Below are 15,475 nucleotides of genomic sequence, written 5' to 3' on the forward strand. Positions count from 1 at the left end.
GGAGGGCATAGCGGGATTTCTTATAAGCGTCCGGGTTAGAGTCCCACTCCTTGAAAGCGGCAGCTCTACCCTTTAGCTCAGTGCGGATGTTGCCTGTAATCCATGGCTTCTGGTTGGGGTATGTACGTACGGTCACTGTATGGATGACGTCATCGATGCACTTATTGATGAAGCCAGTACTCCTCAATGCTATCTGAAGAATCCCGGAACATGTTCCACTCTGTGCTAGCAAAACAGTCCTGTAGCTTAGCATCTGCGTCATCTGACCACTTTTTTATTAACCGAGTCACTGGTGCTTCCTGCTTTAGTTTTTGCTTATAAGCAGGAATCAGGAGGATAGAGTTATGGTCAGATTTGCCAAATGGAGGGCGAGGGAGAGCTTTGTATGCGTCTCTGTGTGTGGAGTAAAGGTGGTCTAGAGTTTTTTTTCCTCTGGTTGCACATTTAACATGCTGGTAGAAATTAGGTAGAACTGATTTAAGTTTCCCTGCATTAAAGTCCCCGGCCACTAGGAGCGCTGCCTCTGGATGAGCGTTTTCCTGTTCACTTATGGCCTTATACAGATCATTCAGTGCAATCTTAATGCCAGCATTGGTTTGTGGTTGTAAATAGACAGCTATGAAAAATATAGATGAAAACTCTCTTGGTAAATAGTGTAGTCTACAGCTTATCATAAGATACTCTACCTCAGGCAAGCAAAACCTCGAGACTTCCTTAGTATTTGATTTTGTGCACCAGCTGTTGTTTACAAATATACACAGACCGCCACCCCTTGTCTTACCGGAGTCAGCCGTTCTATCCTGCCAATGTAGCGTATAGCCCGCTAGCTGTATGTTGTCCATGTCGTCGTTCAGCCACGACTCGGTGAAACATAATATATTACCGTTTTTAATGTCCCGTTGGTAGGATAACGGTAATCTTAGGTAATCTAATTTATTTTCAAATGATTGAACATTGGCTAATAGGATTGATGGAAGAGGCAGTTTACTCGCTCGCCATCGGATCCTTACAAGGCACCCCGACCTACGTCCACGATATATCTGTCTCTTTCTCATGCGAATGACGGGGATTTGGGCCTTGTCGGGTGTCTGTAGGATATCCTTCGCGTTTGACTTGTTGAAGAAAAAATCTTCATCCAATACGAGGTGAGTAATCGCTGTCCTGATATCCAGAAGCTCTTTTTGGTTATAAGAGACGATGGCAGAAACATTATGTACAGAATAAATTACAAAAACACACATAATAGTAAAATTGGTTAGAGGGCTGTAAAGTCACTACATACAGTGGGGGGGAAAAGTATTTAGTCAGCCACCAATTGTGCAAGTTCTCCCACTTAAAAATATGAGAGAGGCCTGTAATTTTCATCATAGGTACACGTCAACCATGACAGACAAAATGAGAAAAAAATATCCAGAAAATCACATTGTAGGATTTTTTATGAATTTATTTGCAAATTATGGTGGAAAATAAGTATTTGGTCAATAACAAAAGTTTCTCAATACTTTGTTATATAGCCTTTGTTGGCAATGACACAGGTCAAACGTTTTCTGTAAGTCTTCACAAGGTTTTCACACACTGTTGCTGGTATTTTGTCCCATTCCTCCATGCAGATCTCCTCTAGAGCAGTGATGTTTTGGGGCTGTCGCTGGGCAACACAGACTTTCAACTCCCTCCAAAGATTTTCTATGGGGTTGAGATCTGGAGACTGGCTAGGCCACTCCAGGACCTTGAAATGCTTCTTACGAAGCCACTCCTTCGTTGCCCGGGCGGTGTGTTTGGGATCATTGTCATGCTGAAAGACCCAGCCACGTTTCATCTTCAATGCCCTTGCTGATGGAAGGAGGTTTTCACTCAAAATCTCACGATACATGGCCCTATTCATTCTTTCCTTTACACGGATCAGTCGTCCTGGTCCCTTTGCAGAAAAACAGCCCCAAAGCATGATGTTTCCACCCCCATGCTTCACAGTAGGTATGGTGTTCTTTTGATGCAACTCAGCATTCTTTGTCCTCCAAACACGACGAGTTGAGTTTTTACCAAAAAGTTCTATTTTGGTTTCATCTGACCATATGCCATTCTCCCAATCCTCTTCTGGATCATCCAAATGCACTCAAGCAAACTTCAGACGGGCCTGGACATGTACTGGCTTAAGCAGGGGGACACGTCTGGCACTGCAGGATTTGAGTCCCTGGCGGCGTAGTGTGTTACTGATGGTAGGCTTTGTTACTTTGGTCCCAGCTCTCTGCAGGTCATTCACTAGGTCCCCCCGTGTGGTTCTGGGATTTTAGCTTGTGATCATTTTGACCCCACGGGGTGAGATCTTGCGTGGAGCCCCAGATCGAGGGAGATTATCAGTGATCTTGTATGTCTTCCATTTCCTAATAATTGCTCCCACAGTTGATTTCTTCAAACCAAGCTGCTTACCTATTGCAGATTCAGTCTTCCCAGCCTGGTGCAGGTCTACAATTTTGTTTCTGGTGTCCTTTGACAGCTCTTTGGTCTTGGCCATAGTGGAGTTTGGAGTGTGACTGTTTGAGGTTGTGGACAGGTGTCTTTTATACTGATAATATTAATTAATGAATACAGGTAACGAGTGGAGGACAGAGGAGCCTCTTAAAGAAGAAGTTACAGGTCTGTGAGAGCCAGAAATCTTGCTTGTTTGTAGGTGACCAAATACTTATTTTCCACCATAATTTGCAAATAAATTCATTAAAAATCCTACAATGTGATTTTCTGGATTTTTTCTCTCTCAATTTGTCTGTCATAGTTGACGTGTACCTATGATGAAAATTACAGGCCTCTCTCATCTTTTTAAGTGGGAGAACTTGCACAATTGGTGACTGACTAAATACTTTTTTCCCCCACTGTAGATACAGGCATCCTTCCTAACTCAGTTGCCGGAGAGGAAGGAAACTGCTCATGGATTTCACCATGAGGCCAAAGGTGATTTTATAACAGTTACATAGTTTAATGGCTATGATAGGAGAAAACTGAGGATGGATCAACAACATTGTAGGTACTCCACAATACTAACCTAATTGACAGAGTGAAAAGAAGGAAGCCTGTACAGAATAAAAAATATTCCAAAACATGCATCCTGTTTTCCACAAGGCACTAAAGTAACACTGCAAAACATTTGGCAAAGCAATTAACTTTTTGTCCTCAATACAAAGTCTTATGTTTGGGGCAAATCCAATACAACATTTTACTGAGCACCACTCTCCATATTTTCAAACATAGTAGTAGCTGCATCATGTTATGGGTATGCTTGTAGTCGTTAAGGATTGGGGAGTTTTTCAGGATAAAAAATAAACTGAATGGAGCTAAGCAAAGGCAAAATCCTAGAGGTCTGCTTTCCACCAAACACTGGGAGATTAATTCACCTTTTCGCAGGACAATAACCTGAAATACAAGACCAAATCTACATTGGAGTTCCTTACCAAGAAGACAGTGAATGTTCCTGAGTGGCCGAGTTACAGTTTTTACTTAAATCAGCTTGAAAATCTATGGCACGACCTGAAATTTGTTGTCTAGCAATGATTTGACAGAGCTTGAGTAATTTTGAAAAGAATAATGGGCAGATGTTGCACAATCCAGGTGTGGAAAGCTCTTAGAGAGCTGTAATTGCTGTCAAAGGTGATTCTAACATGTATTGACTCAGGGGTTGAATACTAATCTAATGAAGATATATTAGTGTTTTATTTTTCAGATTTGTTTTTACAAATGTAAAAAATAATCTTACACTTTAACATTACATATATTTTGTGTAGATCGTTGAGAAAATGTTTCTATGAAATCCATTTTAATCTTACTTTGTAACATAACAAAATATGGAAAAAGTCAAGAGGTGTGAATACTTTCACTGTATATAACATTGTTCAATATAATTAAGAGTATGGTGTTATAGATGTAGGATCTTAATTTCAGCCAGTTTGCTACAGAAGGAAAATAATCCTGCTGCAACAGGAAATGTGAATTGTTATGTGGATTATAATTCATGGACATTTTTGTAGGGTTGATACTTTTTTTGTAAGGGAAATCAAGTCTGATGTGGAAATTACAAACTTCAGAAACCTTTTTAAACCTTAAATGCACTACAAGTTTTACATTTCTTGCTTTGCAGGAAAGTTTTCCTGCAACAGCATGATCAATTTAAGATCCTACATCTACCTGTACAACTAACTGAATAGATGTCAAAGTATCATTGAATAATATGAATTTAATACGTGTTTCTACTTATAGTCCCGTAAATGTTGATGAACACCTGTGATACTTAGTGCTATTTCTATTCATATTGTTGTTTTTTATTACCATTTCATTCTTTTATTTCACTTAGTCCTGCATGTTGGAGCTCGAAGACTAAGATTTTCACTGTACTACGCAATCACATCTGCAACCCTGTACATGTGACTATTAAACACTCTGAATCTGAATCTGTAGAGCTGCTTATGATTTTTGTTTGGCCATCTTATTTAAATACAAGATACATTTTGTGAACATCTTAGTGTTGTCCGTGCTATCCGGGATACTTGGGATGTCCCAACTATGAAGTTACCCCATTGAAGTTGAAATGTAAAATGGTTAAGGTTAGGGTTAGGTTATGGTTAAGGGTAGGGGTTAAGGTTAGGGATTAGGGTAGGGACGTCCCAAGGATCCCTGATAGCACTAAGCATCTTAGTGTAGCATACAATGCTTAGTTAGAAACTCCTTGCGGTCCCTCTGCAGCCTGGGTCTGTCTTCCAAAAGCATCTCAGAGTGAGACTGCTGATCTAGGATCAAGTTTCCACTGTCCATTTCATCTTATTCATTATGATCTAAAAGGCTAAACTGAGCCTATATCAGCTCTCCTACTCTGAGACACTTTGTGAATCTGGGCCCTGGTGTTGTTCAGTATTATTTAGAGTGAGTGGAGTGAGGCCTAACCCGAACAGTGTTGGTGGTATTTAGAGTGAGTGGAGTGATGCCTAACCCGAACAGTGTTGGTGGTATTTAGAGTGAGTGGAGTGAGGCCTAACCCGAACAGTGTTGGTGGTATTTAGAGTGAGTGGAGTGAGGCCTAACCTGAACAGGGTTGTTTGCTGGGGGTTTGGACAGGTTTGATGACACAGTGTGACCAAGTTGATGAGCAGTTCAATTATGTTACTAAGGAGATAGCATTTTCTATCATGGGAAAGAGAACCTAATGCAGTGAGAACCTTTTACTGCTGCATGGGGAGCAGAGAGTCACAAAAGCAATTGATTGGTTTTGTGATTTAGTCCCCTGATCAGTGGTGTCATACATTTCTTCAGGAGGAGGGCCCTAATCTAAAGTGACATTTCTGCTCTGGCTGCCTTTTCAACACTGATTAAACCAATTACTTCAATCCTAAATGATAATTTGCACACAAGTTTCAGCCGCTTTATGTATTCTCCTTGTCCTCAAAGGTTGAACGGTGGGTGGTTCACTGATTGGCTAAGTAGAACGATATCTTATACACCTCCATTAAAGATGTCCATTAATTTCATTGGCCAATGACCCTGTAGCTACTTTATTGTTGTTTACTGCACAAGCACATCTAAACATATCTTATGATTTTGCTCAAGAAAGACATTAGGAGCTGTGAGCTGCCAGCCTCTTAGGATATTCAAAGCGACAACACATGCTTTACTAGCGTTAAGTTTAGTCTGGTTTATATTATTATAATAGTGTTCATATTATAAGTTAGGCCTTCAGTATATAAGTCAAAGCTAATGGACTCCAAATGGATGCTGACTTCCTCTGTGTTTTGGAAACCTGTTATTGGAGTGAACAAATAGCCTGTTCTGTGTACATTTCATATCTCTAATCTCGTCCTCTCAACAGTTGTTTTCCATTTTAACAATGCCAACTGTACTCTAGGGTTCTCTTCTAGACGTGGGAAGTAGGAAATGTCAACACAATGTGACTCTCTATTCCTACACACAGATCCCTATCAGCCACCCCACACATTGCTTGATTTCCCCACTGGCATTTCTCCGTGTGGGCCATAAGCATTCTATTCTCAAGTAAACATTCACCAGTATAGAGTTTCTCTCCATTATGTCATTGAGATTTGTGTATGGATGTGGGTTTGTGTGGTATCGAATGAGAATACAGAGAATTGTTTGAAAATGATACAAAAAGAATGTGGTGGGGTTGTGCCAGCATTGTGGACCAGATGGTTTACAGTAGTAGTGTAGGTGATCAGTTTCCTGTTGATAACCAGGCTTTTCTGGGACTCAAGGGGAATTACAGATTTTGAAGCTGTCCTGCTTGCAGGGCCGGCGCCAAAATGAATCAGTTGGACAGGTATTTGATTTCCATAGGGGGGCATGTTTTTTTTCCCGGGAGCTCCTATGTGTGCATGCGCTTGTGTGGGTTTTATAGCAAAGACATAATTTAACTGTCAAAATGTATTACCTTTTAATGTGGCATGAACATAACCAGTCATGATGTTTTCATCTAATTGTTAAACAAATCACTTCAAAAAGTAGGTTACCTTCGCACGTTCGTCCAAAATAATTCCAGCATCCGAACAGTGCAACCACCAACAGTGCACCCTCCAACTTTCCTTCAATTTGCAAGTGGCTGAAATGATCTCACCGGAGAAAGCATCCAAGCAGCCTGTCTGTCTTACTATGTGTAGCCCATGTATCTGATGCTGTCTGGACAGAAATAGTATGACATGCCATACTCTTTTGAACCAGACAGCATCAGATATATGGTCTACACATGCTGAGACAGAGGGGCGCTGTTTCACTCGCTCGGATGCTTTATCTGAGATTGATGTGTCTTTATGTCATCGTGCGTCTCGTTCAAATAAATGATCAATATTTAAGTATTTTATTTGGATGGGCAAGGAGGTACGGTAGGGTAGGCCAGGCCCCCTAAGGCCCGCCCATAACGCCGGCCCTGACTGCTTGTGCTCCCTACTACACTATATGAAGTATGTAGTGTGCAATTAGGCAATAAGGCCCGAGGAGGTGTGGTATATGGCCAACGCGTAGTGCCTGAATACAGCCCTTAGCCGTGGTATATTGGACATATACCACAAACGTTATTACTATTATAAACTGGTTACCAATATAATTAGAACAGTAAAATTAAATGTTTTGTCATACCCGTGGTATATGGTCTGATATACCACGGCTGTCAGCCAATCAGCATTCAGGGCTCGAACCACCCAGTTTATAATACAGACTATGGGGTCATATACAGTACACGTTGCAGTATGTAGGGGGCTGGTCACCAACTTAGTATGAATGAATGAATGACATTTTATTTCCGTGTCAAATCGCCAGTTGGCAACCCATCCCTTATGGGATTAATTGACACATAAACAATCATTACAATAATTCACTGTGATAATTCAGTGATAATTCTTCTTCCGGTGTTCTCTGCAGTGTGCATCGCATAAAGAGTGAAAAAATTTAAGATAAAAATCAATACATAATAATAAGGTTATCCAGACAATAATTATATCGCTAGAGCAGTAAATAAATACGCATACATACATACAGTCCCAGTCAAAAGTTTGGACACACCTACTCATTCAAGGTTTTTTCATAAATTTTACTATTTTCTACATTGTAGAATAATAGTGAATAAATCAAAACTATGAAATAACACATATGGAATCATGTAGTAACCAAAAAAGTGTTATATATGTCCCACATATGCTGAGCACTGGTTGGCTGCTTTTCCTTCACTCTGCGGTCCGAATCATCCCAAACCATCTCAATTTGGTTGAGGTCGGGGGATTGTGGAGGCCAGGTCATCTGATGCAACACTCCATCCTCTCCTTCTTGGTAAAATAGCCCTTACACAGCCTGGAGGTGTATTGGGTCATTGTTCTGTTGAAAAACAAATGATAGTCCCACTAAGCCCAAACCAGATGGGATGGCGTATCGCTGCAGAATGCTGTGTTAGCCATGCTGGTTAAGTGTGCCTTGAATTCTAAATAAATCACAGACAGTGTCACCAGCAAAGCACCCCCACACCATAACACCTCCTCCTCCATGCTTTACGGTGGGATCTACACATGCAGAGATCATCCGTTCACCCACACCGCGTCTCACAAAGACACGGCGGTTGGAACCAAAAATCTCCAATTTGGACTCCAGACCAAAGGACAGATTTCCACCGATCTAATGTCCATTGCTCGTGTTTCTTGGCCCAAGCAAATCTCTTATTTTTATTGATGTCCTTTAGTAGTGGTTTATTTGCAGCAATTCGACCATGAAGGCCTGATTCACACAGTCCCCTCTGAACAGTTGATGTTGAGATGTGTCTGTGACTAGAACTCTGTGAAGCATTTATTTGGGTTGCAATTTCTGAGGCTGTTAACTCTAATGAACTTATCCTCTGCAGCAGAGGTAACTCTGGGTCTTCCATTCCTGTGTCGGTCCTCATGAGAGCCCGTTTCATCATAGCTCTTGATGGTTTTTGCGACTGCACTTGAAGAAACTTTCAAAGTTCTTGAAATGTTCCGTATTGACTGACCTTCATGTCTTAAGGTAATGATGGACTGTCGTCCCCGTTCCCCCCACACACACACACACCTTGTCACAAGACAACTGATTGGCTCAAACGCATTAAGAAGGAAAGAAATTCCACAAATTAACTTTTAAGAAGGCACCTGTTAATTGAAATGCATTCATGAAGCTGGTTGAGAGAATGCCAATAGTGTGCAAAGCTGTCATCAAGGCAAAGGATGGCTATTTGAAGACTCTCAAATCTCAAATATATTTTGATTTGTTTAACACTTTTTTGGTTACTACATGTCTCCATATGTGCTATTTCATAGTTTTGATGTCTTCACTATTATTCTACAATGTAAAAAATAGTAAAAATAAAGAAAAACCTTGAATGAGTAGGTGTGTCCAAACTTTTGACTGGTAGTGCACATACATACGTACATACATACATACATAAATACATATAAACTGTATATAGACACATACATACATACATAACATATACATATAAATAAATACAGAAAAATTAAACAGAAGGCATTTGAACCCAGTCTGGCACAAAGAGAATATTCATGTGGGAGACAAGCCTATACACAATCTATATACAGTGAGGGAAAAAAGTATTTGATCCCCTGCTGATTTTGTACGTTAGCCCACTGACAAAGAAATGATCAGTCTATAATTTTAAGGCTAGGTTTATTTGAACAGTGAGAGACAGAATAACAACAACAAAATCCAGAAAAACGCATGTCAAAAATGTTATAAATTGATTTGCATTTTAATGAGGGAAATAAGTATTTGACCCCCTCTCAATCAGAAAGATTTCTGGCTCCCAGGTGTCTTTTATACAGGTAACAAGCTGAGATTAGGAGCACTCCCTTTTAGAGTGTGCTCCTAATCTCAGCTTGTTACCTGTATAAAAGACACCTGTCCACAGAAGCAATCAATCAATCAGATTCCAAACTCTCCACCATGGCCAAGACCAAAGAGCTCTCCAAGGATGTCAGGGACAAGATTGTAGACCTACACAAGGCTGGAATGGGCTACAAGACCATCACCAAGCAGCTTGGTGAGAAGGTGACGACAGTTTGCGATTATTCGCAAATGGAAGAAACACAAAAGAACTGTCAATCTCCCTTGGCCTGGGGCTCCATGCAAGATCTCACCTCGTGGAGTTGCAATGATCATGAGAACGGTGAGGTGATCAGCCCAGAGCTACACGGGAGGATCTTGTCAATGATCTCAAGGCAGCTGAGACCATAGTCACCAAGAAAACAATTGGTAACACACTACGCCGTGAAGGACTGAAATCCTGCAGCGCCCGCAAGGTCCCCCTGCTCAAGAAAGCACATATACAGGCCCGTCTGAAGTTTGCCAATGAACATCTGAATGATTCAGAGGAGAACTGGGTGAAAGTGTTGTGGTCAGATGAGACCAAAATCGAGCTCTTTGGCATCAACTCAACTCGCCGTGTTTGGAGGAGGAGGAATGCTGCCTATGACCCCAAGAACACCATCCCCTCCGTCAAACATGGAGGTGGAAACATTATGCTTTGGGGGTGTTTTTCTGCTAAGGGGACAGGACAACTTCAACGCATCAAAGGGACGATGGACGGGGCCATGTACCGTCAAATCTTGGGTGAGAACCTCCTTCCCTCAGCCAGGGCATTGAAAATGGGTCGTGGATGGGTATTCCAGCATGACAATGACCCAAAACACACGGCCAAGGCAACAAATGAGTGGCTCAAGAAGAAGCACATTAAGGTCCTGGAGTGGCCTAGCCAGTCTCCAGACCTTAATCTCATAGAAAGTCTGTGGAGGGAGCTGAAGGTTCGAGTTGCCAAACATCAGGCTCAAAACCTTAATGACTTGGAGAAGATCTGCAAAGAGGAGTGGGACAAAATCCCTCCTGAGATGTGTGCAAACCTGGTGGCCAACTACAAGAAACGTCTGACCTCTGTGATTGCCAACAAGGGTGTTGCCACCAAGTACTAAGTCATGTTTTGCAGAGGGGTCAAATACTTATTACCCTCATTAAAATGCAAATCAATTTATAACATTTTCGACATGCGTTTTTCTGGATATTTTTGTTGTTATTCTGTCTCTCACTGTTCAAATAAACCTACCATTAAAATTATAGACTGATCATGTCTTTGTCAGTGGGCAAACTTACAAAATCAGCAGGGGATCAAATACTTTTTTCCCTCACTGTACACACTTGCCATTTACCACGTAGAAGCTAAATATTTGTATAATTTAATTATAGGTAGCCCTTTTTCTTTTATTCCAGGCTTTATCTAAATATTCCGTAAACGGAAATACACAACGGGTCACAGTTTGGGAAAAATAGTTTACATAATTTTTGTTTACAGTAATCTACAGAAAGCTGAAGAACAGAAAGCACAGTATGTGGTGTGCAGTGCACCACAGAATGACCTATGTGACTTCTGTTTAACCTGGAACCAAAACCAAATACAGCCAAAGCTAGTGACCTCATCCCTGTCTTCTGAAAGGCACTTGAAAAGCCATTGGGGGGTTCATGTTGGTAGAGCATGGTGCTTGCAACGCCAGGGTTGTGGGTTCGATTCCCACGGGGGGCCAGTATGGAAAATGTATGCACTCACTAACTGTAAATCGCTCTGGATAAGAGTGTCTGCTAAATGACTAAAATGTCAAATGTAAAATGTTAATGTCATGTTTATAAAATAAAGTGTTACATTTACTCTGTTACATTTACTCTGGTTACTCATCTCTATATTTCTATAAGGCCTTAAAATGCTCGTCAGGTAGGTAGGTAGAGATTCTGTCTGCTGTACTAAGGTCACACAACCCTGGCACATCAAGAGATATTTGGCAGGCCGACATAGTGCTTTCCAAGTTTGTGGAACAAATTAAATTCTGCAGCTCTGTTGCACTTAGCCTCCAAACAACCATTACAACTAGCTTTATATATTGTCTGAGCAGCAGACCATCAAATGATGCTTTTCTTCTTGCAGGGGAGCGATCGAGAATAGCAATCTGCTACTTATACTCTTAATTCTCACCAAAGCTAACATAAATTGATCTTGACAACTATGAGCATGTCATTAGTGACCCACAAGACATTCTTTAGCTGAATGAAGGTTGTGGGAAGTGGTACTTGGTGAATTGTCATTTGAATCTTGCATGCAGATCTAAATGCATGAATTCAATTTTGAAATCTTCTTTTGAATCTATATACTCTATAAGTAACCGACATTCATCAAAGGGTGGGTGGGCCTTGTCTTGCTGTTTTCACGTTGGCTTAATTATGTTGGTTTTTGCTTGAATCACTGATAAGTAAACGACAAAACAATGTGAAATGATTTTCTTCACCAACAGTCATTTATCATCTTCGGGGGGAAAAACCCCTGCTTTCCCTCATCTTTCAAGTCCATTCGAACTGATTTTACATTTGTGCTGGTAAAAAATTAATCTAGCTGTCGGCCAGTGGGGAACCCAGAGGTTCCTGTGTGATTTATTGCGAACTTAATTCAAAATGGCTTGGGATGATGAACGCCATGGAAAGTTGGGAGTTGTGTTATGAAAGTATGGAACTGTCTGCTTGGAGTTATCTGATATGAAATAAATAACACAGCGACTGAAACGGACAGAAGTGTTTGACTGGAACGATGCGAGCCAATAGACTATAACCAACCATGCGTCCTTCAATAGGTCTTGTGATCTACTGCCGCTGTATAAATAAAGGACTTATAAGCATAAACCTAAATACAGTAGGCTATAGTATACAGTTGAAGTCGGAAGTTTACATACACCTTAGTCAAATACATTTAAACACAGTTTTTCACAATTCCTGACATTTAATCCTAGTAAAGATTCCATGTCTTAGGTCAGTTAGGATCACCACTTTATTTTAAGAATGTGAAATGTCAGAATAATAGTAGAGAGAATGATTTATTTCAGCTTTTATTTCTTTCATCACATTATGTTATGATGAGTTTCTGATATTGAGAAGTTCAGGATGCAAGAGAGCAGTTGACACAGATTGAGATTGGATTCAGTCATTATTTAATGGTCACAATATTTGATTCAATGACAGGCTGCACGTGCTTTGCCTCTTGCCATCTGAATGACTTCCATAGACAATCTCTCAGCTTATATACTGCTCTTCCAACCTACTTTTATCTTACACAGTTGCTAACCATTATTGATTGTCACTCATCTACCACCATATCATCTACCTCCTTAGTGTAGTGTGGCACCCTAGCCAGGCCATTCCATCACGCACCCATCCTAAGAGTAGCACCAGTGGCCCCCAATCTATCTTGGCACACTGACCTTCTATTCCTCACTCGTGACACCACTAACACATGGTGTGTCCTTGTCCTGTGTCCACATACAGCTTATGAGTTGCACATACATTAATCATCATAACACATTCCCAGTGGGTCAGAAGTTTACATACACTCAATTAGTATTTGGTAGCATTGCCTTTAAATTGTTTAACTTGGGTCAAACGTTTCGGGTAGCCTTCCACAAGCTTCCCACAATAAGTTGGGTGAATTTTGGCCCATTCCTCCTGACATAGCTGGTGTAACTGAGTCAGGTTTGTAGGCCTTCTTGCTCACACACGCTTTTTCAGTTCTGCCCACACATTTTCTATAGGATTGAGGTCAGAGCTTTGTGATGGCCACTCCAATACCTTGACTTTGTTGTCCTTAAGACATTTTGCCACAACTTTGGAAGTATGCTTGGGGTCATTGTCCATTTGGAAGACCCATTTGTGACCAAGCTTTAACTTCCTGACTGATGTCTTGAGATGTTGCTTCAATATATCCACATAATTTTCCTTCCTCATGATGCCATCTATTTTGTGAAGTGCACCAGTCCCTCCTGCAGCAAAGCACCCCCACAGCATGATGCTGCCACCCCCGTGCTTCACGGTTGGGATGGTGTTCTTTGGCTTGCAAGAGTCCCTCTTTTTCCTCCAAACATAACGATGGTCGTTATGGCCAAACAGTTCAATTTTTTTTCATCAGACCAGAGGACATTTCTCCAAAGGTACGATCTTTGTCCCAATGTGCAGTTGCAAACCGTAGTCTGGCTTTTTTATGGTGGTTTTGGTTTTGAGCGGCCTTTCAGGTTATGTCGATATAGGACTCGTTTTACTGTGGATATAGATAATTTTGTACCTGTTTCCTCCAGAATCTTCACAAGGTCCTTTGCTGTTGTTCTGGGATTGATTTGCACTTTTCGCACCAAAGTACGTTAATCTCTAGGAGACAGAATGCGTCTCCTTCCTGAGCGGTATGACGGCTGCGTGGTCCCATGGTGTTTATACTTCCATACTATTGTTTGTACAGATGAACGTGGTACCTTCAGGCGTTTGGAAATTGCTCCCAAGGATGAACCAGACTTGTGGAGGTCTACAATTTGCTTTCTGAGGTCTTGGCTGATTTCTTTTGATTTTCCCATGATGTCAAGCAAAGAGGCACTGAGTTTGAAGGTAGGCCTTGAAATACATCCACAGGTACACCTCCAATTGACTCAAATGATGTCAATTAGCCTATCAGAAGCTTCTAAAGCCATGACATCATTTTCTGGAATTTTCCAAGCTGTTTGAAGGCACAGTCAACTTAGTGAATGTAAACTTCTGACACACTGGAATTGTGATACAGTGAATTATAAGTGAAATAATCTGTCTGTAAACAATTGTTGGAAAAATTAATTGTAGAAGTCCTAACCGACTTGCCAAAACTATAGTATGTTAACAAGAAATGTGTGGAGTGGTTGAAAAACAAGTTTTAATGACTCCAACCTAAGTATATGTAAACTTCCGACTACAACTGTATATATATATATGCCCAGGTATCTATTTTAATCCTATTGTGACACATCTGAGAAATATGTACCTGCAGTATATTTGTTACTCATACCAGTTCAGGCATCTGACATGGAGGGAGAGAGGGAGAGAGGGAGAGAGAGTGAGAGAGAGGGAGGGAGGGAGGGAGAGGGAGAGGGAGGGAGAGAGAGAGTGCAGTCTCTTTCGAAGAAAAAAAGGCAGCAATCTGAAAGTCATTCTGCAGGCTGTCTCGTGAGACCCAAGGCCAAAGCTAATCACAACTTCGACCCACTTCTAAATTCCAATGACTGAATCAATTGTGGTGAGCATTCCCAATGGAGTACAGCAAAGTCACTAACGGCCACAACTGACTGTGGCCTGGTGTGGTTGGTACAATAGCCCTGTAACCTAGACTTAGTCCACAGTATGACAACAGTCAGGTGTCTGAGCTGACAGAGGGACCAGGGTCATGTTCAGTTGGTCACAGCTTGGCAAAACATTTAGCAATGGAAAACGAAAATCTGTGCTCTAATTAGACAAGTTCTGGAAGTATCTCCCTGTTTCAAAACTTTTCAAAACATTTACTTTATTTTCTTAACACATCCCTGGTCTTGCTTGCTAACCTGCTTATGGCAGTGTTAGCGTTGAGTGATGGTATGCCACAGCTTTCTGTGCTTCTTGATCGAACCCAGGTCCTTACTTGCTGCGGATTCAAATGTTTGCACCCACTGAACATGTCTCTGGTCTTAACTGCTGAGTTGAGGTAGTATTTCCCAATTTCAAAATGTCTCTGGTCTAACTGCTGAGTTGAGGTAGTACTTCCCCATATCAAAACATTTCTAAATGTTTTATCCTACTGAACACAACCCTGGTCCTAACTTCTGTCTCTTCTCTTTACCCTGCCAGGTTGCAGGCTCTGAGGAAGGAGAAGTCCCGGGATGCGGCTCGCTCGAGGCGGGGGAAGGAGAACTTTGAGTTCTATGAGCTGGCTAAGATGCTTCCCCTGCCCGGCGCCATTACCAGCCAGCTGGACAAGGCTTCCATCATCCGCCTCACCATCAGTTACCTGAAGATGAGGGACTTCGCCAACCAGGGGGACCCGCCATGGAACCTGCACATGGAAGGCCCACCGCCCAACACCTCCGTCAAAGGTAAGCTCCATTCACCACCATGGTCCAGC

At 41.4% G+C, this 15,475-nt stretch overlaps 1 protein-coding gene across 1 annotated transcript in view; it reads left to right on the plus strand.

Annotated features, from left to right (window-relative positions):
- The window catches only part of npas3 (neuronal PAS domain protein 3), a gene marked incomplete at both ends in the record, with an annotated part of 490,733 nt that overhangs the window by 272,687 nt on the left and 202,571 nt on the right, over window positions 1-15,475 (plus strand). Inside the window, one exon of the mRNA XM_084144362.1 lies at window positions 15,202-15,446. Within this exon, the coding sequence (XP_084000488.1) occupies window positions 15,202-15,446 (245 nt within the window). The remainder of the gene's footprint in view (window positions 1-15,201; window positions 15,447-15,475) is intronic.

The sequence above is a fragment of the Coregonus lavaretus genome, assembly GCF_964263955.1.
Source record: "Coregonus lavaretus genome assembly, chromosome: 27".
Classification (NCBI taxonomy): Eukaryota; Metazoa; Chordata; class Actinopteri; order Salmoniformes; family Salmonidae; genus Coregonus; species Coregonus lavaretus.